General features: G+C 41.5%; 2 protein-coding genes across 8 annotated transcripts; one reads left to right on the forward strand and one right to left on the reverse strand.

The window, feature by feature from the left end:
• Positions 1-284: 284 nt before the first annotated feature.
• Positions 285-11,693, reverse strand: LOC132895478 (glyoxal reductase-like). Of its 7 annotated transcripts, XM_060936174.1 has the most exons (4): positions 11,359-11,693; positions 10,799-11,170; positions 9,002-9,075; positions 285-2,619 (listed from the first exon to the last, which is right to left on the reverse strand). In XM_060936174.1, exon 4 carries the CDS (start codon positions 2,578-2,580, stop codon positions 1,714-1,716), a length of 867 nt encoding a protein of 288 aa, XP_060792157.1. In that variant the 5' UTR covers positions 2,581-2,619; positions 9,002-9,075; positions 10,799-11,170; positions 11,359-11,693; the 3' UTR covers positions 285-1,713. The 7 variants fall into 7 exon arrangements, with proteins under 7 accessions (XP_060792157.1, XP_060792182.1, XP_060792164.1 ...); XM_060936199.1 differs by lacking the exon at positions 9,002-9,075; XM_060936181.1 differs by lacking the exon at positions 9,002-9,075 and having other exon boundaries at positions 10,744-11,170.
• A 1,981-nt stretch (positions 11,694-13,674) lies between these two features.
• On the forward strand, positions 13,675-24,032 carry LOC132888180 (uncharacterized). Its single transcript, XM_060924229.1, has 10 exons — positions 13,675-13,775; positions 16,320-16,368; positions 16,457-16,532; positions 16,720-16,842; positions 16,936-16,964; positions 18,274-18,428; positions 23,336-23,387; positions 23,653-23,707; positions 23,820-23,892; positions 23,990-24,032. Exons 1-10 carry the CDS (start codon positions 13,675-13,677, stop codon positions 24,030-24,032), a joined length of 756 nt encoding a protein of 251 aa, XP_060780212.1.
• The last annotated feature ends 3,645 nt before the right edge of the window (positions 24,033-27,677 follow it).

The following is a 27,677-nucleotide window of genomic DNA, read 5'->3' on the forward strand; positions in this document are numbered from 1 at the left end:
GTCACCAGTTAACCTAACCTGCATGTCTTTGGACTGTGGGGGAAACCGGAGCACCCGGAGGAAACCCACGCGGACACAGGGAGAACATGCAAACTCCACACAGAAAGGCCCTCGCCGGCCCTGGGGCTCGAACCCAGGACCTTCTTGCTGTGAGGCGACAGCGCTAACCACTACACCACCGTGCCGCCCCCAGAATAAAAACATGTACAGTGGATATAAAAAGTGTCCACACCCTGTTAAAATGCTAGGTTTTTCTGACGTAAAAAAAACGAGACCACGATAAATAATTTCAAAACTTTTCCCACCTTTAATGTGAGCTATAACCCGTACAATTCAACTGAAAAACAAACAAATCGGTTAGGGGGAAAAACATAAAAAATCAAAAACATACAATAAGCTGGTTGCATAAGTGTGCACACCCTTAGACTAATACTTTGTTGACGCACCTTTTGATTTAATTACAGCATTCAGTCTTTTCAGCCATCAATTAAAAGGACTCTGATTAACCCCAAATAAAGTTCAGACATTTACTCAGTTCCATCCTCCAGCAAAAGCCAGGGTTCACAGAGAGCTTACAAAGCGTCAGAGGGATCTCACTGTTGAAAGGTATCAGTCAGGAGAAGGGTATAAAACCATTTTTCATTACTGTGTATTAGGGTGCATCAGTTGCCCTCACTTTCATAAAATCTGATGCATTTTTGTTCGGGTGTTCCTTTTCACCAATAAAGACATCCTGTAAAATTTTTTGACCATATTCAAAAGTCTAATGGTGGCACCATGAGGTTCATTTTTTGCCAAAAAACGCTTAATGTTTTCGCGTAAGGTTTGAATCACAATGTTGGACTCCATTTATTGATTTCTTGTGAGCCAGAGATCATGTTAAGAACCTTTGCAAGGGATTGAGAAGCATTAATGTGATTCATAATACATTTGTATTGTTTAAAAGTAGTTGAACAATGATTCAATGAACAGCTAAAACTCAAACTGTGCTTGATAATATATTTAGAATATGTACTAAAAATGTGTATCTAAGATATTTGGTATACTCTATAAGGTGCCATAATGTTTGATGAAAAGTGATCGAAATTTTGCCATAAAAGTCATAAAATAGCAGCTTTTTCCATAACTTTGAGCTCCTGGTGCCGCCATTAAACTTTTGAATTTTGTCAAAATATTTCACCCAGTGTGTTTTCTTACCAAAAGGAACATAAAAACAAAAATGCATCATGATCGGAGGAACTTTTCATTTTTAGGGGGCAGCTGATGCACCCTACTGTGTACCTACTTTTGTAGCCCCCTGTATAAATATACTGTAATCAGTGTCATAAGTTATTAAGATCTCCCAGTGAGGTTCTGAAACAGTAAACTAGTAGAAATGAAATGAAATGAAATAAAATAGTGTGTGGCTTTTAGGGAGCCCGATACTTAATTTCTTGATTTACATTTAATCATGAATCTCCTTTATTGTTATATAAAGAAAACTAAATTTAGTTCATGTTCAATTTCACCAGTAACAATCTCATGAAGTAATGTTTTAATCAACAACCATTTGACTAAACCAGCATCTGGAAGTCTGACAAAGCTGACATTGTTCTAGATTTGACACTAAAGGTAGTCAAGACAACCGCCATCTTTAGCGTTACAGAATTTTGCCATGAATTGCTATTCAGGATTGTTTCAGTGATGTGTCTCCTCTCTGATAATGTCTCTGGTCTAGAGTACCAGTGAAGGGTCCCAACAGAACTTCTCCCTGCAGTCCAGAGCAGAAAGCTTTGCCATGTCATTGTCACTGAGCTCAAAGTCAAACAGGCACCCGTTCTCCTGCACCCGGTTGGGCTGGCATGATTTGGGCAACACTGGTACGTTTTGCTGCACAGCCCACCTCAGGAGCACCTGAGCCGGAGTTTTTCCATAACTTTCTGCCATCTCTCGAACCAGAGGATCAGACAGGAGGACGCCCGTCCCCAGGGAGGAGTACGCTTGGAAACACACTCCACTTTTCTCACATAATGCCCTTAGCTCCCTCTGAGCCAACTTGGGGTGGAACTCTACCTGGAGAACAGCTGGAACAACTGTGCAGCTCTTCAGCAGCTCCTGCATGTGCTTCACTGTGTAGTTCGACACTCCGATGGCACGGAACTTTCCCTCTGCATGGAACTCCTCCAAGGTTGCCCAACTTTGAGCTCGATTGTCTGGGTTTCTCTCATCCCTTACATCCAACCCCTGTGTACCAGGCCAGTGAATGAGAAACAGGTCAATATAATCTAAGCCCAGCTGCTCCAGGCTTCTCAAACAGCCATCCCTCGCTTTGGAAGCCTGGTCCCTGGGACTTAGTTTAGTCGTTATGAACACATCAGCTCTGGAAAGCCCATGTTTAGGTAACAGGGTGCAAAGGGCCTGGCCAATGTCTGCTTCATTGCGGTACACTGCTGCTGTATCGAAAGCACGGTAACCTGCAGTTAAGGCAGCATCCACAGTCCGATAGAGTTCCTCAGGGCCTCGCAAACGGAACGTGCCCAAACCCAGCAGTGGCATCTGAGCTCCGGTGTTCAGCTGGACACAAGGTCTGTGCTCAGCCATTGGGAATTGAGGCTAGTGAGCACAGAACAAGACCCAGATCTAATTAGAGAAACACAGGGTTACAGAGAAATTAGCTCTCAGTCACGTCAGTTGTGAACAAATGATATCTGTACATGATAATTCACTCTATAAAAGCAAAATGGCATAGCATAATGAAAGTCTCCATTACTAGATGACCAGAAAGACTTTTGGTTGCTTGAACACTGGCGCAACGTGGCTGCCACTGCTCTCCGAAGATTTTCCTGTTGGTCATTTTTTTGCACCGTCAAGCTGTCTATCTGATGTTCCTTCAGCCGGTTTCGACTCAAAAATACTGGCAACAATGCAGATTAATAGGGTGTTTCTGTGGATTACCTTCGCCTGGAGTACTCCGTTTTTCATACTCTGCCCGGCCAAAAAAAAAAAGTCGCCATTTGGATTTAAATAAGCAAATATATAAGATTAGATAATTACTGCAGTGATTAAATATGTTTCATCTGGCAACAATTCTTTTAACCCTAACTGATGCGGTGAGTACAGTTGTGGTCAGAAGTTTACATACAGTGACATGAATGTCATCTTGGATATGAATGTCATGGCAATATTTGGGCTTTCAGTCATTTCTCTGAACTGTTCTTTTTCTGTGGCAAAATGTTTGTACAGCATACATCTTTAACTTAAACAAAAACACTAGAATTTGGTGCACAAGTTTTAATTTTCTTTGGGTTTTCTGAAATCAACACAGGGTCAAAATTAAACATACAGGGTCAAAAATATACATACAGCACACCTAATATTTGGGTAAAATGTCTCTTCGCAAGATTCACCTTGACCAAACATTTTTGTTTACCATGAACAAGGTTCTGGCAGAATTCTAGTTGGATATTTCACAACTCTTCATGGTAGAATTGGTAGAGTTCAATTAAATTAGTTTTATTTTTCTTGCCATGGACTCTACTTATAAGCACAGTCCATATATTTTCAATAGGGTTGAAGTCAGGACTTGTTTTAAGCTTAATGTTAGCCTGCTTGATCCTCCACAACCAGCTCTGATGCGTGTTTGGGTTCATTGTCCTGTTGTAACTCCCAAGTAATGTTCAAGGTTCTGATGGTTTATGCTGAAGAATTCTGAGGTAGTTCTCCTTCTTCATGATTCCATCCACTTTGTGCAATGAACCAGTTCCACTGGCAGCAAAACAGCCCCAGAGCATGATGATCCTACCACCACCACCATGTACAGTGTCCTTCTGTACATGGTGGTCATTGTGCCCAAACAACTCAATCTTTGTCTCATCTGACCATACAGCTATCCTACAGAAAGCTTTTTCTTTGTCTGTGTGGTCAGCTTCAAACTTTATTTAAGCTTGAAGGTGTCAGTTTTGGAGCAGGGGGTTATTTCTTGGATAGCAGCCTCTTAGTCCATGGTGATCTGAACTGTAGACAGTGATCCATCAGCTTCCAGTTCATGGCAGGGCTGTGCCATGGTGGTTCCCAGGTTGTTCCTGACCATCCAAACCAATTCCCTTTCAGCTGAGGGTGACAGTTTGGGTTTTCTTGAAGCAAAGTGGCTTGGCAAAGTGACTACACCTCACAATAAATTGAATACAATTGTTTGAACTGATCTTGGAATTTGCAGTTGTTTATAAATGGCTCCAAGAGACATTCCGGAGTTGTGTATATCTGCGATCCTCTTTCTCAGATCTGCACTGAGCTCCCTGGACTTTCCCATTTTACTGTGTGTTGGTCAATCCAATGAGTACTGTAAACAAACCCTTTTTATGAAGGCACAGAGAAGCTACCAGCTGTAGTCAATCATGATCACTAACAGGAAGTTAAGAGACCTCGGCCTTGGCAAGATAAGAGACATTTTGGAAGTTTCAGCATCTCTGAATTAATCATCTAAGTGAGCGTATGTAAATTTCTGACTCTGTGTTGATTTCAGAAAACCCAAAGAAAATTAAAACTTGTGCACCAAATTCTAGTGTTTTTTTTAATTAAAGATGTATGCTGTACAATCATTCTGCCATAGAAAAAGGACAGTTCAAAGAAATGACTGAAAGCTCAAATACTGCCATGACATTCATATCCAAGATGACATTCATGTCACTGTATGTAAACTTCTGACCACAACTGTAGCTTCTCATTTCTTAAACAAACATGTCGGAAGACGTATCCTGCGGTCATGGAAAAGATGTTCCTGGATTTCAGAAAGGTCAAATTAATGGTCTGCATCAAGCAAAGAAAACAACTAAGGAAGTTGCTGAAATTACTGGAACGGGGTTAAGAACTGTCCAACGCATTATTAAAACATGGAAGGATCGTGGTGAACCATCAACTTCATAGAAGAAACGTGGTTGGAAAAAGATCCTGACTGACCATGATCAGAGATCACTTGAATGCTTAGTGAAGTTGAATTGCTAAAAAACAAAAATCAACACTAAAACTCACGACTATGTTTAATAGTGAAATTAAAATCATTTCCACACTCCCAGTGAGATGAGAACTCATAGGATTGGGACTAAACAGCTGTGTTTAATAAGAAAACCACTTGTTAGTGAAGCTAATCAGGAGAAAAGGCTTCAGTTTGCTAGGGTGCATAAGGATTGGACTCCGGAGCAATGGTAAAAGGTCATGTGGTTTGAGAAGTCCAGATTTACCCTGTTCCTGAGTGATGGGCGTGTCAGGGTAAGAAGGGAAGCGCATGAAGCAATGCGTCCATCACACGTAGTGGCCACTGTACAAGCCTCTGGAGGCAGCGTTATGATCTGGGGTTGCTTCAGTTGGTCAGGTTGAGGCTCAACGACATTATGGGGCAATAAAACGAAGTCAGCGGACGACCTGAATGACCAGATTATCATGTCAATGGAATTTTTTTCTTCCCCGATGGCACGGGCATAAACTTAGGGCTCAGACTGTGAAAGAGTGGTTCAGGAAGCATGAAGGATCATTTTCACACATGAATTGGCCACCACAGAGTCCCGACCTTAAAGTGCATATCACGGGTAAATTCAGGAGCAAGATCAATGTAATTCTAATTTATATTAAACTTTGGTCAAATATCTGTCACATTTTGCATTTTGTGCAATTTTTTTTACCTTGCGGAACACCAGAAACATTCAGTTGAAATCAAGCCATTTGAGGCGAATTGGTCCACCTCTGAAAAAACTTGGCATTTGGATTTCCCGGCAAACATTGATTTTCGTGACGCTGCGTGCGGGACGCCTCCCTCTGAATCCTACGTCAGCGCTGGTTTGTTTATGAGAAAACGACCTGGTGGTTTTCTGCAAATTTCTTCAACGTTATCACGTAATAATTAAAATGGTTAACAGATGTATCGTAGGAGGGTGTAGCAACACCAATCATGATGGGATTAGTACTCAGCGTTTTCCAAAAGACCGGACAATGAGAGAGAAAGGGGAGCACTTCGTGCGAGGCACCCAGAAGCTGAGGACCAAAGCAGAGCCGAGAAAAAGACCAAGAAAATCTGCAATTCACAAGTTGACTGTTGCCAGGGTAAGAAATAATTCTGACATCTCATTACATTCTTCATCCAAAGGTGAAGTAACATTGCGCTCAGGTGACAATTCCATATTTCAATGCAAAATCGCTAGCTGCTAAACTTGGTCTACACAGGCTGTGCACTGAAACCGCGCAAGCTCGCGCAGCCTGCTGGCGCTTCCGCAGGTGACGTCACGAATCTGGCTCCAGACTCCCTTGGGATTTTTCCAGATGTGTTCTGTTATTTTATTTTTTTCTGCTGTAGACAGATGGCCTTGTGCAAAATTACCCTTCTGGAGGAGTGTGTAAAGGGACATACTTTCATATTTAAAAAAAAAATGAAATTGGTCCAGGATATGCACTTTAACCCCACTGAAAGTCTTTGGGATGTGCTGGAGAAGACTTTACAGAGTGGTTCGACTCTTCTGCCGTCAAGACGATCTCTGTGAACTCTGGACTAAAATAAATGTTGTGACATTGCATAAGTTTATCGAAACAATGCCATGGTGAATGCAGGCTGTAATGAAAGCTAAAGACGGTCCAACCAAATATTAGTGTGTGAGACTTTCTTTTTTTTTGGCAAGGCAGAGTATTTCATCCAGTGGCATTGATAGCTTTCTTTCATCTCAGAAATATTGCTAAGATAAGAAATTTAATGTCACTACATGATGCAGAAAAACTAGTTCATGTTTTCGTTACCTCCAGGTTGGATTATTGTAAATGCCTTACTGTCTGGATGTTCCAATAAGTGCATAAACAAGTTCCAGTTAGTTCAAAATGCAGCAGCAAGAGTCCTTACTAGAACTAGAAAATATGACCACATCACCCCTGTCTTATCCACACTGCATTGGCTCCCAATCAAATTTCGTATTGATTATAAAATACTACTATTGACCTTTAAAGCACTGAATGGTCTCGCACCACAGTACCTGAGTGAACTTCTGGTCCTTTATGACAGTGTTTCCCAACCTTGCACATATTTTACATGTGAAAAATCCCACGGCACACCACCAAACAAAAATATCACAAATACAGTGGTGCTTGAAAGTTTGTGAACCCTTTAGAATTTTCTACATTTCTGCATAAATATGAGCTAAAACATCATCAGATTTTCACACAAGTCCTAAAAGTAGATAAAGAGAACCCAGTTAAACAAATGAGACAAAAATATTATACTTGCCCATTTATTTATTGAGGAAAATGATCCAATATTACATATCTGTGAGTGGCAAAAGTATGTGAACCTCTAGGATTAGCAGTTAATTTGAAGGTGGAATTAGAGTCAGGTGTTTTCAATCAGTGGGATGACAATCAGGTGTGAGTGGGCACCCTGTTTTATTTAAAGAACAGGGATCTATCAAAGTCTGATCTTCACAACACATGTATGTGGAAGTGCATCATGGCACGAACAAAGGAGATTTCTGAGGACCTCAGAAAAAGCGTTGTTGATGCTCATCAGGCTGGAAAAGGTTACAAAACCATCTCTAAAGAGTTTGGACTCCACCAATCCACAGTCAGACAGACTGTGTACAAATGGAGGAAATTCAAGACCACTAGCCTCCCCAGGAGTGGTCGACCAACAAAGATCACTCCAAGAGCAAGGCGTGTAATAGTCAGCGAGGTCACAAAGGACCCCAGGGTCAATGTTGCCAGATACTGCTGACGTTTTCCAGTACAAAATATGTTCAAAACCCGCCAAAATGCACTTGAAACCGCCAATCTGGCAACACTGCCCAGGGTAACTTCTAAGTAACTGAAGGCCTCTCTCACATTGGCTAATGTTAATGTTCATGAGTCCACCATCAGGAAAACACTGAACAACAATGGTGTGCATGGCAGGGTTGGAAGGAGAAAGCCACTGCTCTCCAAAAACAACATTGCTGCTCATCTGCAGTTTGCTAAAGATCATGTGGACAAGCCAGAAGGCTATTGGAAAAATGTTTTGTGGACGGATGAGACCAAAATAGAACTTTTTGGTTTAAATGAGAAACATTATGTTTGGAGAAAGGAAAACACTGCATTCCAGCATAAGAACCTTATCCCATCTGTGAGACATGGTGGTGGTAGTATCATGGTTTGGGCCTGTTTTGCTGCATCTGGGCCAGGACGGCTTGCCATCATTGATGGAACAATGAATTCTGAATTATACCAGCGAATTCTAAAGGAAAATGTCAAGACATCTGTCCATGAACTGTATCTCAAGAGAAGGCGGGTCATGCAGCAAGACAACGACCCTAAGCACACAAGTCGTTCTACCAAAGAATGGTTAAAGAAGAATAAAGTTAATGTTTTGGAATGGCCAAGTCAAAGTTCTGACCTTAATCCAATCGAAATGTTGTGGAAGGACCTGAAGCGAGCAGTTCATGTTGGGAAACCCACCAACATCCCAGAGTTGAAGCTGTTCTGTACGGAGGAATGGGCTAAAATTCCTCCAAGCCGGTGTGCAGTTCTGATCAACAGTTACCGGAAACGTTTAGCTGCAGTTATTGCTGCACAAGGGGGTCACACCAGATACTGATAGCAAAGGTTCACATACTTTTGCCACTCACAGATGTGTAATATTGGATCCTTTTCCTCAATAAATAAATGACCAAGTAGAATATTTTTGTTTCATTTGTTTAACTGGGTTCTCTTTATCTACTTTGAGGACTTGTGTGAAAATCTGATGAAGTTTTAGGTCATATTTATGCAGAAATATAGAAAATTCTAAAGGGTTCACAAACTTTCAAGCACCATTGTACACACACACATACATATATATATATATATATATATATATATATATATATATATATATATATATATAAAAAAACAAAGCCGGGGGGCATTTTGAAAAAAAAAGGCCTTACAAACCACTTTTCCTGCATTAAATTCACGTTAAACTTAAGTTCTATTAATTATCAAAATGTTCATATATTAAATAAAATTTCTTAGGGTGACTGACCTTTTCTCCTTATGTCCTCATTAGTTGCATATGATTTCTTCAAGAAGTCTTTTGAAATATTTAAGTTTTCAAAACTGTAAGCATTAATTCAGATTTACTGACTATCATATACATGTTCAATGTCTCATTTTTTTCATTTTCATCTCATTATCTGTAGCCGCTTTATCCTTCTACAGGGTCGCAGGCAAGCTGGAGCCTATCCCAGCTGACTACGGGCGAAAGGCGGGGTACACCCTGGACAAGTCGCCAGGTCATCACAGGGCTGACACATAGACACAGACAACCATTCACACTCACATTCACACCTACGGTCAATTTAGAGTCACCAGTTAACCTAACCTGCATGTCTTTGGACTGTGGGGGAAACCGGAGCACCCGGAGGAAACCCACGCGGACAACATGCAAACTCCGTACAGAAGGGCCCTCGCCGGCCACGGGGCTCGAACCCAGGACCTTCTTGCTGTGAGGCGACGGCGCTAACCACTACACCACCGTGCCGCCCCACATGTTCAATGTATTAAATCAAATGAATTAAATCAATGTATTAAATCAAATGAATGCTAAGTTTATGGGATAATGTCTATGTACACTTTATACAGTTATTTATAGTTCACAGTCACTTCTCATTTTCATTTGATCATTTCGACTTCTTCAGCTTTTTGGCCAAAGACAAAAGCTTGTCAGTCCTCTCTTTTGTAAGAACTGTTATGATTGGCTGTCATGCTCTTGCCATCGATGTTTTGGCCAATTACATTGTAGAGAACACGTATTCTACCGCGAGACTTAGCGAGACTAAAGATGGCGAAAATGTAAACTTGTAACATCGTCGTAGGAATGAATTACGCTTGAGTATCACGAAGGAACATACCCCAACCCCCCTCAATAAATGAAAAAAAAAAATCTCAACGGACTTGGTAATAATATAAAAAGGTCGATTTTTACTCAGAAAAAGCGGAAATCTGCCGAAAAGCGGAAAACTCTCATTCCTGCTATCGCCATCACCGCTGTCACACCCGAAGCATTACTAATTCTATTGTTTGAATGGCAACAGGTAGATACACAGGTAATTTAGCTACCTGCTGCCATCTATTGGAAGAGTATTTAATTGTTCTGCCGGTCACTATATGTCGCTGGCATAGACAAACGAAGACAAATTATTTGCAGTAAATAAATTATTTTTGGAACAATTAAGTGAAATTGGATAATGTCCCACGGCACACTAATGTGCCGCGGCACAGTGGTTGGGAAACACTGCTCTATGACCCGCCACACCTACTTAGATCAAAAGGTGCAGGCTATCTGCTGGTACCTCGTATAGTGAAGGCTACATCAAGGGGCAGAGCCTTTTCTTACAAAGCCCCACAGTTATGGAACAGCCTTCCAAGTAGTGTTCGGGAATCAGACACAGTCTCAGTGTTTAAGTCTCGGCTGAAAACATATCTGTTTAGTCAAGCCTTCTGTTAATGGTGTTTATGAGGTAAAGGAGTAGCTCTGGAGGGTCCTCAGACAGAGTGTTTTGGTAAACTGGGATGTATGGATGCTGTCAGTCCCCACTCGCTTGCTCACTCGAGTTTGTTGACGGTGTAGTGGCTGGCTGCTTTATGTCCCGGGGCTCCCTCATGCCTGTGTTACCTTCTGGCTCTCCCCTTTTAGTTATGCTGTCATAGTTTTGCCGGAGTTCCTGCTTGTATTCAGTGCAAAATGTATACTGTTCCTACTTATTCAGGTGACATTGGGCATACCTAACAACCTGTTTCCCCCCCCATTACATGTCGGTCCTGGAATCGAGATGCTGACCTCTTCTGCTCCTCAGACCTGCCTGATCCATCCTGGTGCCCTGTGTCTGGTTGGAGTCTCATCGCATCGCTCCTGTGGAGGACGGCCCCATGAGGACAGTTGAAAGTCACACTCTGAGGACGCTCTGAATGCTTACAGTAACGCTTTTATGGCTGAGGACTGCAGTTGTCATGAACAGTTTTCACTCAAGTTTCCATCAGTGAAGAGTTTATAACATCAACGAAACTGACTTCATGTTAAAACTGTTAATGTTATAGTCATGCTGTCTGTTGTTGCCCAAATGAGGATGGGTTCCCTTTAGAGTCTGGTTCCTCTCGAGGTTTCTTCCTCATGTCGTCTGAGGGAGTTTTTCCTTGCCACCGTCGCCACAGGCTTGCTCATTGGGGATAGATTAGGGATAAAATTAGCTCATGTTTTAAGTCATTCAAATTCTGTAAAGCTGCTTTGCGACAATGTTTATTGTTAAAAGCGCTGTACAAATAAACTTGACTTGATACTCCAACACACACGGCAACTAAACTTTTTCAGCTTCGAGTCCACTATCGGCATTACACTCTCACCTGTCGGAAATTTATCCACCGCAGACTTCAACTTCAATGACACGAAGTCAACACGGCCGCCTTTCAGAGAGCCTGGACGAACCGTTGATCATAGCGTGCTAGCTAACCTAGCCAGGTCGGCTAACGCTATATCCGGCCAAAAACAATCTTGCCTTTCGATTATTTAACATCCGTTCACTCAACAACAGGGATCCTTAACTCTATAACCTGTAAGTTTGATTTTCTGTGTTTGACTGAAATCTGGCAAAAACCGAATGACTTTTCGCAGCTTAATCAAACTATTCCTCCTGGGTTTGTTTACATCCGCCAGCCTCGTGCGTCTTGTCAGGGCAGTAGTCTCGCGATACTTTACAGCGGAAGTATCGCGAGACACACCGTGCCTGTGTCCGTTCCATTTGAGTTCATTCCTATCGCTGAGCTCAGTGGTCTTCTTTGGTAATATGGGCGGGACTCTGGTGTTCGTAACCATAGAGACAGCAGCACTGCCGCAGCTGACTGAAGGCTGAACCGTCCAATCAGATGAGCGCGTCGAGATTAGCATCAACTCTTCTTTACTCTTAGGACATTCTCTTGACTGACAGGACGCACCGGTATACATACATATTTTTTATATATATATATATATATATATATATATATATATATATATATATATATATATAAAGACTTTTTAAGCTTTTACTTCAGTTTTGGTTTGATATGTTCATATAAAAACCAAAATGTCTCTCTGTCTGCTAACTGCTAGCTGTGTAATGTGCATTTATGAGCATTCTAAGCTAATTTTGAAGGAAACCATCTTTACTCTGAGAGAATATATATATATATATATGTGTGTATGTGTGTGTGTGTGTGTATATATGTGTGTGTGTGTTATATACTACACATAGGCTATACAGTCAAGCCTGAAATTATTCATACCCCTGGCGAATTTTGACTTAAAGTTACTTTTATTCAACCAGCAAGGGTTTTTTTGACCGGAAATGACACAGACTTCTCCCAAAAGATAATAAGACAATGTACAAGAGGCATCATCTCATCTCATCTCATTATCTGTAGCCGCTTTATCCTTCTACAGGGTCGCAGGCAAGCTGGAGCCTATCCCAGCTGACTACGGGTGAAAGGCGGGGTACACCCTGGACAAGTCGCCAGGTCATCACAGGGCTGACACATAGACACAGACAACCATTCACACTCACATTCACACCTACGGTCAATTTAGAGCCACCAGTTAACCTAACCTGCATGTCTTTGGACTGTGGGGGAAACCGGAGCACCCGGAGGAAACCCACGTGGACACGGGGAGAACATGCAAACTCCACACAGAAAGGCCCTCGTCGGCCACGGGGCTCGAACCCAGGACCTTCTTGCTGTGAGGCGACAGCACTAACCACTACACCACTGTGCCGCCCAGCCACAATGATTTGTCCTTCATTTGGTGTAAAAAAAGGAGAAGCCTTCAACCCTAAGAACACCATCCCCACTGTCAAACGTGGTCATGGGAACCTAATGCTCTGGGGGTGTTTTTCAGCCAGTGGACCAGGGAACCTAATCACAGTAAATGGCACCATGAAAAAAGAGCAGTACACCAGGATTCTCAACAACAACATCAGGCGGTCTGCAGAGAAACTTGGCCTTGGGCACCAGTGGACATGTCAGCACGACAACAACCCAAAACACATAGCAAAAGTGGTGATGAAATGGTTAGCGGACAAAAACATTAACTTTTTGCAGTGGCCCAGCCAGAGTCCTGACTTAAATCCAATTGAGAATTTGTGGAGGGAGCTAAAGATCAGGGTGATGGCAAGGAGACCCTCCAACCTGAAAGAGTTGGAGCTCATGGCTAAAGATGAATGGGCAAAAATACCACTGGAGACATGCAAAAAGCTGGTCAGCAATTATAGGAAGCGTTTGATTGCTGTAATAGTCAATAAAGGCTTTTCTATTGATTATTGAGAAGGGTATGAATAATTTTGGACATGCCACTTTTTGTTCAAATGTAAATAAAAGCTGAGAAATATTTTTTTCCACAATGATGCCTCTTGTACATCGTCTTATTATCTTTTGGGAGAAGCCTGTGTCATTTCCGGTCAAGAAAAAACTTGCTGGTTGAATAAAAGTAACTTTAAGTCAAAATTTGCTAGGGGTATGAATAATTTCAGGCTTGACTGTACATAATAGGTTTATCCAGGAGACATAGCAGGGGAAATGGTGAGAAAATGTCAGTTATTACCAATTCCATATTACCCATATTACTTCTAAACAGCAGCCTGCATTTCTTCCTGTCAGCAGGTGTGTTTCTTGAAGTGAAGTCACATCATGCCAGTCCAGGCCTTCTCATTCCCTATACCTCAAACCAGATTCTTTCAGGTTGGCCAACATGTCTACAAGTTCAAGATAAAACGAGGAAGTAAAATCAGGCAAGAGAGACGATTAAATACCTTGTTGTACGTTCCAATATTAATAATATTGTCAATATTACACATTAAACTTAGATTGCGAAAAATATAGAAATGTACAGTACTGTGCAAAAGTCTTAGGCACCCTATTTTTTTTTCAAAGAAACTTTGTTTTATCTGTAACTGCTTATCCCATGTAGGGGGTAAGCTGGAGCCTATCCCAGCTGACCATGGGCGAGAGGCAGGGTACACCCTGGACAAGTCGCCAGCTCATCGCAGGGCTGACACACACAAACAACCATTCACACTCAATTTAGAGCCACCAATTAACCTAACCTGCATATCTTTGGACTGTAGGAGGAAACCCATGCAGACATGGAAAGAACATGGAAACTCCACACAGAAAGGCCCTCGTCGGCTGCTGGGTTCGAACCCAGAACCTTCTTGCTGTGAGGCGACAGTGCTGACCACTACACCACTGTGCCAGAAACTTTGTTATAGATTTCTGTTTTATGATTTCTACATTATCAAATCAGGACAAAAACATTTTAGAGTTCCAAACGTTCATTTTCCAGCACAAAATTAAATGTCGCAGAATAAAATGTTTGTATCTGAGTAGCAGAATGTGAGTGTGAATGGTTGTTTGTGTCTATGTGTCAGCCCTGTGATGACCTGGCGACTTGCCCAGGGTGTACCCCGCCTTTCGCCCGTAGTCAGCTGGGATAGGCTCCAGCTTGCCTGCGACCCTGTAGAAGGATAAAGCGGCTAGAGATAATGAGATGAGATGAGACATAATGAAGGCTGCTGGGTTTTGGTGCAAAATAAAGAAGTGAGTTTGACAGTCAAAGTGTCCAGAAGAACTGTGGCTGGTTCTGTAAGATGCTCAGTAAAACCTACAGCTCATTTCCTTATAAAACTGCACTCACTGTACCTGAAAGTACTATTTTGTTTTGTTTTTTAAAGCAAAGGGTCGTCTCGCACCAAATATTGACTTTGTTTCATTTATTATGGCTTACTGCTGTTTATAGTATTTTTTTTAAGGTTGAAAAATGTTCAATATTTTTAGCCATTTTTTGGTCGACAGCATTTCTTTACATGTGCCGAAGACTTTTGCACAGTACTGTACTCTCAGCGTCCGCTTTATTAGGAATACCAACACATTCATGCAGTTATCTAATCAGCCAGTCAAGTGGCAGCAGCGCTATACGAAAAGAATTATGTAGATACAGGTCAAGAGCATCAGTTAACATTTACATTGAACGGCAGAATGAGGAAAAAGTGTGATCACTGTGACTTTCATTGTGGCCTGGTTGTTGGTACCAGAAAGGCTGGTTTGAGTATTTCTGAAACTGCTGAGTTTCAACAGAATGGTGTGAAAAAAAAAAAAAACACTGAGTGACGTTTGTGTGGCTGGAAACACCTTGCTGATAAGAGAGGTCAGATTGGTTCGAGCTGCTAGGTAGGATATAGCAACACAGAGACTCACTCTACAACCATGGTGCACAGAAAAGCATCTCAGCATGCACAAAATGTCAAATCTTGAGATGGATGGGCTACAACAGCAGTAACTGCTTTATCCTGGTCCGGTTTGCGGTAGAGCCAAAAACTGTGGGTGTAGTGGGAGAACAGCTCTTTTCCACCAAGATGGTGCCAATGCCAGCACGGAGCCAGTTCTGCCTTGGTGCCTTCTGAGAGTCATCCTGCATTTCAACGGGTTTGAGAACTGAATGTTGCATAGTGGAAGTTGGGTTTCATCTCATCTCGTCTCATTATCTCTAGCTGCTTTATCCTGTTCTACAGGGTCGCAGGCAAGCTGGAGCCTATCCCAGCTGACTACGGGCGAAAGGCGGGGTACACCCTGGACAAGTCGCCAGATCATCACAGGGCTGACACATAGACACAGACAACCATTCACACTCACATTCACACCTACGGTCAATTTAGAGTCACCAGTTAACCTAACCTGCATGTCTTTGGACTGTGGGGGAAACCGGAGCACCCGGAGGAAACCCACGCGGACACGGGGAGAACATGCAAACTCCGCACAGAAAGGCCCTCGTCGGCCACGGGGCTCGAACCCAGGACCTTCTTGCTGTGAGGCGACAGCGCTAACCACTACACCACCGTGCCATTGGGGTTATTTCTGTTAATTTTATTATTTGCAGGAAGAAAAAATCATGGTGGACAGAAATCATCTACTTTGCTGGCTTTTTATAAATTTAAAGTAAGCATTTGAAGGCTGTCTGCATGTAGAGAGTTCTGATTTCACTCGTGTCCTATCAAAATGGTGGCGAATTTCTTGCCTTAGCCCTTCCCATAGCCAATGACGTCAGTGGGTCCAACTTTTATGGTGCCATGCACCAGTAGTGTTTTGTTTGAAATGTGTAGAACCAGCACCACATCAGTGGAAAAGGTCAACCAATGTTCCACTCTTGATGCACTATGAAATTGAATATAAATGTTCTTTGTAGTCTAGGGCAGAGCTTTAAGAGATTTGTTGACTGGTCTTCTGGTTTCTGCTAGTATATTAATCCTACTTGTTCACTTACTTTGGATTTTTTGTAGTGGTGAAGAAGAGCTGTTGGAGAGTGAGTTTGTCAGCGAGGAGCTTGAGGTAACTCAGAGAGAACCAGTTTACTGACATTACATGAACTGTAATAGCTGTATGTGAAAGTCTTCATGCTCACAATACTGTTTTTCAGAATGCTGTACGAGTTGTACTTTTGAGCTTGGACAATCTTCATCCGTTCACCACTCAGCATTTCAACATCTTTCCTTGTATGCTATGTTCAGTGCTTATAATATACTATACACATGTACAGTTATACTCTTCAGTCTGTAGCCCTGAATGTTTGAATTCAGCTACAATGACTATACTGCCATTGATTATTGATTATTTAAGGTTAGCTAAAACTTAAAGTCGCTGTGAGGTGTTGCTCAGAATGATTCCGTACTCTGCCTGCAGATAAGAGTAGGTGGGAGCGTGTGTCAGAGTTGAGGTTCAGGAAAGGAGACAAGAAGTTATTTGCGTACCCCTTCCTCATCACGTTGTATGTGGAGACAAATGAGCCAATCCCTGCACTCACAGGTGAACAACACTTAGCAGCCAATACATACACATGTCTAAAGGACATCGTGATTAGCTGTGTAATTAGTGACTGCATCTGTTCTTATCCTCCAGTGAGCCATGCAAACACATGGGTCCCTTCAGTAAGTACTTTTCCACCATCTGGTCTGAATGTATACCACACAACTGTTATTCCTTAACCTATTATGCATTTCATACACTACCGTTCAAAAGTTTGGGGTCACCCAGACAATTTTGTGTTTTCCATGAAAAGTCACACTTTTATTTCCCACCATAAGTTGTAAAATGACTAGAAAATATAGTCAAGACATTTTTCTGGCCATTTTGAGCATTTAATCGACCCCACAAATGTGATGCTCCAGAAACTCAATCTGCTCAAAGGAAGGTCAGTTTTATAGCTTCTCTAAAGAGCTCAACTGTTTTCAGCTGTGCTAACATGATTGTACAAGGGTTTTCTAATCATCCATTAGCCTTCTGAGGCAATGAGCAAACACATTGTACCATTAGAACACTGGAGTGAGAGTTGCTGGAAATGGGCCTCTATACACCTATGGAGATATTGCACCAAAAACCAGACATTTGCAGCTAGAATAGTCATTTACCACATTAGCAATGTATAGAGTGCATTTCTCATCTCATTATCTGTAGCCGCTTTATCCTTCTACAGGGTCGCAGGCAAGCTGGAGCCTATCCCAGCTGACTACGGGCGAAAGGCGGGGTACACCCTGGACAAGTCGCCAGGTCATCACAGGGCTGACACATAGACACAGACAACCATTCACACTCACACCTACGGTCAATTTAGAGTCACCAGTTAACCTAACCTGCATGTCTTTGGACTGTGGGGGAAACCGGAGCACCCGGAGGAAACCCACGCGGACACGGGGAGAACATGCAAACTCCACACAGAAAGGCCCTCGCCGGCCCCGGGGCTCGAACCCAGGACCTTCTTGCTGTGAGGCGACAGCGCTAACCACTACACCACCGTGCCGCCGAGTGCATTTCTGATTAGTTTAAAGTGATCTTCATTGAAAAGAACAGTGCTTTTCTTTCACAAATAAGGACATTTCAAAGTGACCCCAAACTTTTGAACGGTAGTGTAGCTAAAGTAGTTACATTACAACCTCAAAATAGCGTTAATGAGATAAAATAGGATGCAGATTAAAGAGTTTATTGGACACTGTGATGTAAATCTTTAATCACCCATCTCTGACAGTTTCGTCCTGTACCATGGAAAGTGAACTGTCACTTTGAAGAGTGTGAAATATCTGTCAAATTTATTTAAAATGTCAATAAATGTGAAATTGTTCCACTTATACTTATAAATCTGCACGTTGTTAATGCTTTAAATCTGTATCAATTTTTTTTATGCCTTCACCTTAATCAGTGATTTTTATTTTGCTTTGGGGGCTTTTTTTTTTTTCTGTACAGGATGGGGATTCTAGATTGGACAGTCCACATCTTCTTACTTCCTGTACCCTTCCCCCAGCTAATGAACCCAAGCGCAGAAGAACAGACAAACCACAAGAGGGCCCTCTGAGCTCAGAACACCATTATGACAAGGTGGACGCACAGCTGTGTCTCCAGTAGGTGTTATAAATATGTGGCCAACATAGTTCACTCTTTTTTTTTCTTATTCCAAGTTTATTTTCTAAAAGTGTAGCTTTCTTGTGTGCGTATGAGCTGATGGATGTGAAGCTCATTACCGACCATCCCTATAAACTGGCTTTTCGTTACGATTTGAATTATGATAATTTTGTTTGAAAAACTGCACATACCAAGTCTCTTTATTAAAGCATATCCGGCATACATGGTAAAAATGCATGACTTGGGTCAAAAGGTGCTTCGTGTTCATGAGTCGTGTTCAATCAAGGCAAATCCACAGCTAAGCTCCAATAACGCAGGCAGGAGGCAAAACCAGAAATGATCATGTAGAACAGAGCAAACAATAGGAATAAGAGATATTTGCATTGTATTCTACTCATTTGGTCAGAGATTTTATCCAAAGCAACTTAGTGATGATAGGAGCAGCTGAGAGTTTAGAGCTTTGCTCAAGGACCCAAGAGTGTCAGCGTCAACTAACAACCTCAACTCCAAAATGTGGGATTTGAACTTATAACCTTTAGCTCAGTAGCCCAAAGTCTTAACCACTGACTCAAAGCTGACCAGAGTCAGTACAGAACTATAGTGATAACACATTCAAGGCTTCATGGCGAGCATAGCCTAACACAGAATAAAGACATATCGAGATTAATTATGAAATAATAACTGAGGGCACGGCCAGCGCTAAGTTTAGAAGTGAAGAAAACCAGGAAGCTGAAAGTAAACATGAGGATTCATCATGTTTGTTTGGGGATTTATTTTTATTTTTTTAATGTGAAAGATGTGCTTCTGAAGTTGTGAAGAAATTAACTCATTGGCTTGACAATGATCTTGTACAACAATAAGCATCAAAACAGTTCAACAACATTCATGATTTATTATGTGAATTATAAGTTAGTGTGTTAACTAGAGCTGATCATAAAACAATGGGCCTTTTTTAGATTAGATTAGATTAGATTAGATTAGATTAGATTAGATTAGATTAGATTAGATTAGATAGAACTTTATTGATCCCTTTGGGAGGGTTCCCTCAGGGAAATTAAAATTCCAGCAGCATCATTACAGGATAAACAGAGAATAGAAAATAGAGAAAAACTTCTAGATAAATTAAATTAAGTATTTACATATATTTAAAAAAATTTAGCAGGAGAGGTATTGCACATTATAGTGCACATTGCCCAGTATTGCTTATTGTCAGGCTAGGCTACTGCTCCTTCCCATCCTCTGTCCTCCTGTTACCCCTCCTCCCCCCCAGAGAGGAGCTGTACAGTCTGATGGCGTGAGGGACAAAGGAGTTTTTGAGTCTGTTCGTCCTGCACTTGGGAAGGAGCATTCTGTCACTGAACAGGCTCCTCTGGTTGCTGATGACAGTGTGCAGAGGGTGACTGCCATCGTCCATGATGTTCAGTATTTTGTCCATAGACCTCTTCTCTACTACCATCACCAGAGAGTCCAGCTTCACGCCGACCACAGAGACGGCCCGCCTAATCAGTTTGTCCAGCCTGGATGTGTCCTTCTTGGATGTGCTGCCTCCCCAGCACACCACGGTGTAAAACAGGACACTGGTGACCACAGACTGATAGAACATCCACAGGAGTTTCCTGCAGATGTTAAAGGACTGCAGCCTCCTCAGGAAGTACAGCCTGCTCCGTCCCTTCCTGTATAAGTGATTGGTGTTGCAAGTCCAGTCCAGCTTGCTGTCCAGCCACAGCCCGAGGTACTTGTAGGAATCCACAGCCTCCACGTCTACTCCCTCGATCAGAACTGGTCGTGACCTTGGTCTGGATCTCCCCTCCCAATATATTCTAGTCCCATAATTTTTCAATTATGGGACTAGAATATATTGCATAGAATGAATATTTAAATAATATTGGCTGGTGTTGAGTGGTCTATCAGATATATTCTGTTCAGTTAGCATGATATTGAATGAGTCAAAGATGAGTTCAATATCATGCTAACTGAGTGGAATATATCTGATATACCATGAAAAAAAGCCATTATTATTATACATTCCTTTTGGGTGTTCAGTGCGTCTTTCTCTTTCAAAATTCTCTCAAATTCTTCCGTATTTAACGAAGCAAACCTGGCGGCCATGTTTGTTTACAAATTGTCACAGTCGCTCGCTAGCATGGAAGTTTTACATCTCCGACGTGCAGTGTTGTGCCAGTTCACACCTTTTCTGAACTAGTTCAAGTTCAGTTCATACATGCTCAAAGTGAACAGTTCACGTTCAAAGTTCACAATTTTAATTCTGAACTAGTTCAAAGTTCAGTTCATTTTACTTTTTGGTGAGATGTGAAAATAAAAACATTTTTCAGACCACGAGCTAGAAAATCACTATACGTTCTCTGAAACTGTTCACTGTAGACATTTGCTCATGACACTGCAATTGTGGGTTTCTTACCAGGTGATGAAACATGCAACAGTACAGACAAGGTAGACCAGTTCTATACTTAGTGCAATGAAATATACCAGCATTTAATTAAAGAAGTAAATAATATATAGTTTAATATATACATATATATTAATTATTTGATATATATTATATAATGGCGGCACGGTGGTGTAGTGGTTAGCGCTGTCGCCTCACAGCAAGAAGGTCCTGGGTTCGAGCCCCGTGGCCGGCGAGGGCCTTTCTGTGCGGAGTTTGCATGTTCTCCCCGTGTCCGCGTGGGTTTCCTCCGGGTGCTCCGGTTTCCCCCACAGTCCAAAAACATGCAGGTTAGGTTAACTGGTGACTCTAAATTGACCGTAGGTGTGAGTGTGAATGGTTGTCTGTGTCTATGTGTCAGCCCTGTGATGACCTGGCGACTTGTCCAGGGTGTACCCCGCCTTTCGCCCGTAGTCAGCTGGGATAGGCTCCAGCTTGCCTGCGACCCTGTAGAAGGATAAAGCGGCTACAGATAATGAGATGAGATGAAAGATGAGATATTATATAATGTGTGTGTGTGTATGAAATGAGCAAAACTCTTGAATGAAGGCAAAACTGTTACAAGATGCTCAAAGGCACAAAAAACTTTATTTTTAAGGAAACTGCATATCTTTATGGTTGATAGAGTGATTTTAAGATGTAACTGTAAGATAACTTAATGCAACTTAATGCAACTTTAGGTAACTAGGTTAACTTTAGGTAACTTTCAAACAGTATTTGGTGACCATTTCTATTCAGTGTTGGGGATGTGGTCTATCTGTTCAAAACAGGAACATGGTTACACTGGTACAAACTGAAAACTGACCCACTGCGGAAGCCAGTATGTTATTCAACTATTCTCGGCCGGACACTACGTTCCCCGCAATGCATTGCGCACACAATGTCAAAGCCATTTCTGTCTGGTGTGATACATGATTTGAGCGGCACCGGCTGCGAGAATACAGGAGGGGGAGACTTTCTCTCGTTGCGTTTCAGAAGAGAAAACAAATGCCACTCGAGTTATCAAGGGAAAACAAATTCCAACGTTCATTTACAGTGATGTCTGCCGTTCATGACACATAATGTGAACAAATTCATGTTCAAGTTCTTTATTAAAACATGTGTTGCGTTCAGTTCAAAGTTCATGAAAAAATGAGCGTGTTCAGTGAACGCGTTCTTTTGAACTCGTTCACGCACATCACTGCCGACGTGTCTCTTTTCCAGTTTTTCGATGTCCGTTGGTATGTTTTTCTCTTGTAAATATGCCTGAAGAATACCTAATAAAGTTTTGGTAGCCTTTCGGGTGTTCAATGCATCCTTCTCTTTCCCGGCAAACAAAGAAATGCTTCTGCGCATGCGCAGCAGAAAACTCTCATTGGATATTCGCATCAGCTCTGACATGTGACATCATGTTGTCTTGACAACCATGCAATATCATAAACCATATTCAACACTCATTCTCCATTGGGTAGAGTGACGTAATACATGTAGGATAAGCGATATGATGATAATATTGCATGCTATCGAACCAAATGAATGAAACCCACTAGAAGGGAATAGAATACATGTTTTTATTCCATGGATAAAGTGTCCTGTATGTATAATAATCTATGTTATAGCGTTTATATCAGGATAACAACCCCCACCCCCACCCCAAAAAACCCCCCAAAAACTAAAAGGCTAAATTTTGTGTGCATGACCACTAGGTGTGGATGACGAACTCTGTGTGATTGTGACTATAATTGATGTTCTGTCTGTTTTGTCTTTTATGGCTTGTGGATTTTGCACTTTTAGGATTCAGCAGATACGCTCAGCTTTTTAATCCAAGTCTCTGTGTCTGAGACACTGCCACTAACATTCAAAACAAAACAAAGACTGAAAACAAAGGACAACACGATATGAACTCCATGTGATACGGCAATAAACCACGATTTCATTGCGACTAATCAGAGACACATTACTACCGCTATAAATGCATATCTTTTCAGAATACAGTCCAGATACAGGGCACATGAGAGAACTGGATGTAAACAGGCTCTTTGTCACTAGTCTTATGTGCTACATTAGGCGACTGCCTGCAGGTTGTAGTTATAAAATAGAGGAGGCGCCATCACCATCAAGCTATCACTTAGCCACAGGCTGAACATAATTGTTTAGCTATTACATAAATATCCCATCCTAAAAGAGCATATCACTAAACCAACCAGAGAACAGTTTGACAGTTCCTGTTAAATCCAAATTGTTCGGTTGTAGCTGTAGGCTTGTTCTGAGTAACACAGTTTAGACAATCCAGTGTCCTTCCTGGTCCAAAATACACAGTGTATTTCAGGTAATTGGTGTGGCCTCAAGCGGAGGAGCTTGCAGACGTGTCTCAGACAGGCTTTTTGTTTTTATGTTAAATGTGCTGGAAATGGGAACCGGGATTGAATGTGTCAGCTAACAAAGAACACATACATTTTTATCTTCCTGTGTCTCGTTCAGAGAGTTGCCGAACCTGCCTGAAGGTGCAGAAGAGACGGTTTGTGGCAGTGAGGTGTGTATGTTGGAGAGAGCTGTCTATCGCTTATGCACAGAAACTTCCTCTGTCTGTGTCTCGGTGTTTAATCATGCGTTATTACACACCCTGACACAGTGTAGTCAGGTTTCATAACAAGCCTCAATATGTTCATTATTAAAACAATGAAACTGCTTTTATAACTAGTGTTAAATTTATGATCCAACCCATCATTTTACACACACACACACACACACACACACACACACACACACACACACACACACACACACTTGTCTCTCAGGTATATGCTGATTCAGAGCAGTCTTTACCAGGTGCCACAGATCCGGGGTTTCATGGTGAGTCACGTAGTTAATATGAACATCACTTTAACTCATCTGATTTCTGTAGTCATTTTTGTACCACATACATGTAGAAACTAGTTGTGATGACTGAAAATCATTTCTCAAGTTGCTGAGCAGAAAGCCCTGGACTCTAAATCCACAGAAAGGGAAAAACCTGGAGTCCTTGCCAGATTGGCCAGGTGAGAAAGCCCTCAGTGGCTCACAGCCTGATGTTTCTATTCACTGATTCTCCACTGCTCCATGATTCTTCACTGTTTTTATGTTTTAATTTTTCAGCATTGTGGCGTTTCCCTTCTCCCTGCTGTCCAGACGGAGCTGAAAATACAGCAGCTGACACAAAAACTGTCAAGTTCACATACATTTTTATATTAGTTCTTAATATAATTATTTGAAAATGAATTCTGTCAACCTCAGAAAATATTTCGGTGTTCTTTTATAAATCTCATTTCACATTTTTCCAATAAAATGGTATATTTGAGATGAAAACTCCACTTCTTTTCCAGATGTAACCTGCCCCTCTCTTAGAAAAAACTGTGTTTTGTGCCTTCTCTAATGTGCTAGTGAGGTGACTTCATTAGTTCATGTCAGAGGTGGACAGTAACGAAGTGCATTTGCTTGAGTACTGTACTTAAGTACACTTTTTGAGTATCTGTACTTTACTTGAATATAAATTTTTTTTTTTGAAACTTATGACTTTAACTTCACTACATTTGAAAGGCAAATATCATACTTTTTACTCCACTACATTTCTGTCAAGGTCCTCGTTACTCGTTACTATAAAGCAGCTTTGAAAGTGGATGTTTTTTTCTTTTCTTTTCTAAAATGTGGTTGATTTTTTTCCCCAGGTGACACTGAGACAGCCTATCAGTAATGACTAGGGTCACGTCACGTCCATGCACTGTGTAAAATAAAGATCAGTGATTTCTCTGCAGCGTTATTTGAATACAATCAGTTGATGGCAGAATGGAAGGAGGCGGTTCTTTTGGGGAATAATGCACCCACGGCCATACCTAGAACCCATGTTTCAGTTTTCTGAAAGGATTAAAGATTCGTTTTGTTTTAAATGTTTGCTTTGTTTACCTAAAACGAACCACATCACGGCCTACAAAAACTTGCCGTCCAACCTGCGGAAGCATATTGAGGTGTGTAAACGTTTTATTCTGAGAGAAAGCTTGCAACGAAGTTGTCTGTGCTTTTAGAGCTAGTGATAATGTTGCAATAGCTATGCAGTCCGATTAGTCAAATGACTTTCTATGGATTTTCCCACCAAGTTGCCTTAGACTTGTCCACGGCTAACGTTAACACATAGCTAGTTAACTTGGACACTGTTAGTTAGCATGTAAAAACGGAGTTACGCTAAGATGAATAACATTAACTTATCTGAAGTCCTTTCAGAAATATGTTTTAGCATAATCTTGCCAAATAAACAATGTAGAAATCTTTCGTTTCTAGTAGCGTTAGCTACCCAGTATGATTTTGAGTTTGAAAAGAGTTTGCTAGCATGTCAGGTGGAGTTTCACTGACTCGCTAGCTTAACGTTAAACCACCATGATGGCACAGCATGCGTTCATTTTGTGAATTCACATTTCTGTCTTTGGTCACGGCGTTAGGTTTTGTAAGCGTTGTGGCAATAATACAACAATGCGTTGACAGAAAATGTACTTAAGCATTTTTAAAAGCAAGTACTTCAGTACTTTAACCTAAGTAAAAATTTGACTGTACAACTTTCGCTTGTATCGGAGTAACATTTGACCAATGAGATCTGTACTTTGACTTAAGTAATGAAGTTGGGGACTTTGGTTCACTTAGGCTTTACACACTCGTCTCCTGCCTCTGCTCATCTTCCCAATCATACATTTACCTGACAGCAGCCTTTACAGATCATTACAAGCTATGCTTTTTGGAAAAAAGGGTTTCTGAAGGTTTCGAAGGGAACCTTTCCTAAAAGTGAAACCTCTGTCCAGGGCCGCGTTAACCCTTGCCGAGGCCCTGGGCAGACACACCCCCGAGGCCCCACCCCCGCCTGTTGTCAACTGCGCTCAGCAAATTCACCCCCTCAGACGTGCCTGTCTAACTAGACACAGAAACTTAAATAATGACAGTGGCACAATTAGAAATACTATTGAACAATAAACCTTTATATCCATCAGCACCTATTTAATTGAGAAAAAGCAATGGTGAAATAGGCAATTGCATGGTGAAAAAAATCCATCAGACATCACGGTTAACAAGTCTGGTTAACTAAAGTTTAGCCTCAAGAAGCCTTTGAATGAGTGAGTCAATGAACAACATGTCAAGAACATAACCTCGGCCTACAACAGTTTCTTTAGTATTCAGAACAAGAACATTCATTTGGTATATAACCGTTCATTTTCATTTTGGAATCCAGGCGACTTTTAGCTTGTGAAAACAAAGAGCGATAACAAAGAGAGAAAAATATCTTGCTTCTCAGAAATAAATCTCAAAATGTTAGGCTATGTGAAACATTTCATCCTTTCACACACGTAATGTCCCAAACAGCAGTGGCACACAGCTTTGCGCATTCAGTTTGACAGCCATGGGTCAACTTACAAGGGCACTTTCCTACTTTTCTGGAAAGCGAAGTCATTAATTAAATCATTGAACTCAAGCTGGCGTAGCGTGTGAAGACATGGTGGACAGTGATCATATTGACAATGACGGGTGATTTATGCGACGGGACAAGGTGGGCTTCCTTACGGGTGGCGAAATGCATAAAAAATGTTATCAATATGAGCAAAACTTCTGAAAATATCTTTTCATATTTTCCGATCTCACTACCTCCGAGGCCCCCTAGTGGCCGAGGCCCTGGGCAGCTGCCCATGAAGCCCATTAGGATAAGGCGTCCTTGCCTCTGTCGTAGGGTGATGCAAATAGCTATACCAGTGTTTCTCAACCACTGGGCCATCTATTGGGCCATGAATGTTTTTTCCAAGTTGAAGTTAATTTTTTACTTGTAGTACGGTACAATTGCTGGGTTGCATCCGATGTCACATCTGCCTCATTAAGCTACGATCACACTACAGCTCACGATGCTTTGCGATGGGTTATTGTTGAAAATGAGGCATTTTGATGGCGATATACATGTGAGGTAAAAGTTTTGGTCACACAGCACGCGAACACTTGACTGTCACATCTTTGCGTGCTTGAGCCTGGCACAGCTCGAGCAGCCATGCGCACTCATGGAGCGCATTGTGCACACGCTTGGGACCCAGTCGTTATGAGAAACACCTGATACTGATTTGATAGGGAACTGAAAGACCTTGTATTTTTTTACAAATGTTTGTACGGACATACCAATCTAAATGTACATAACTTTGTATCATTTTTGTCACACGGCCATACAAGACAGAGCAACTCGCTAAATTTGGAGACTCCTTCCTGCAAAACGTCTACTTTTCAGGCTTCCTATTTTAATAGAATTGTCAAACTGTGGAACTCTACTTGTAACTATGCCCCTAAAATCTGTTTTTCTACTCCGACCTCTTTTCAAACCTACGTCAGGCAAACCTTGTTCCACCTTCTGGAAAACACTTTCGATGTCGATCGGCCGTGCACTTGGTCGTTTGTGAGATCGTGCCCTTGTCATCGTTAGAGTTTAATATCTGTATCATGTTAATTGTCCTTTTTTAGCTTACCTTAATTGTGTTTATTCATTTATACATAGTTTTAATTATTTGGGCGGTGCCTCGCATGGGTACTTTCGGGTCCCGTTCGTGCCGACCCCTTTGGGTGGCTTTCTTGTCAGTTATTTTTTTATTTATTTATTTATTTATTGCTCATTTATTTTTGTATTTTTGTAATTTGATGTGAGAAGTCATACCCAATAAAGCAATAAAAAAAAAAGAGTGCAATCAGCACACAGAGATATGGAAGCTGTTTTCACAGAGGCTTTGCGAAGTATTATCATTATCACGGTCACATTTGTTTCTTGCCATGTTTATAA

The sequence above is a fragment of the Neoarius graeffei genome, chromosome 1 (assembly GCF_027579695.1).
Source record: "Neoarius graeffei isolate fNeoGra1 chromosome 1, fNeoGra1.pri, whole genome shotgun sequence".
NCBI lineage: Eukaryota > Metazoa > Chordata > Actinopteri > Siluriformes > Ariidae > Neoarius > Neoarius graeffei.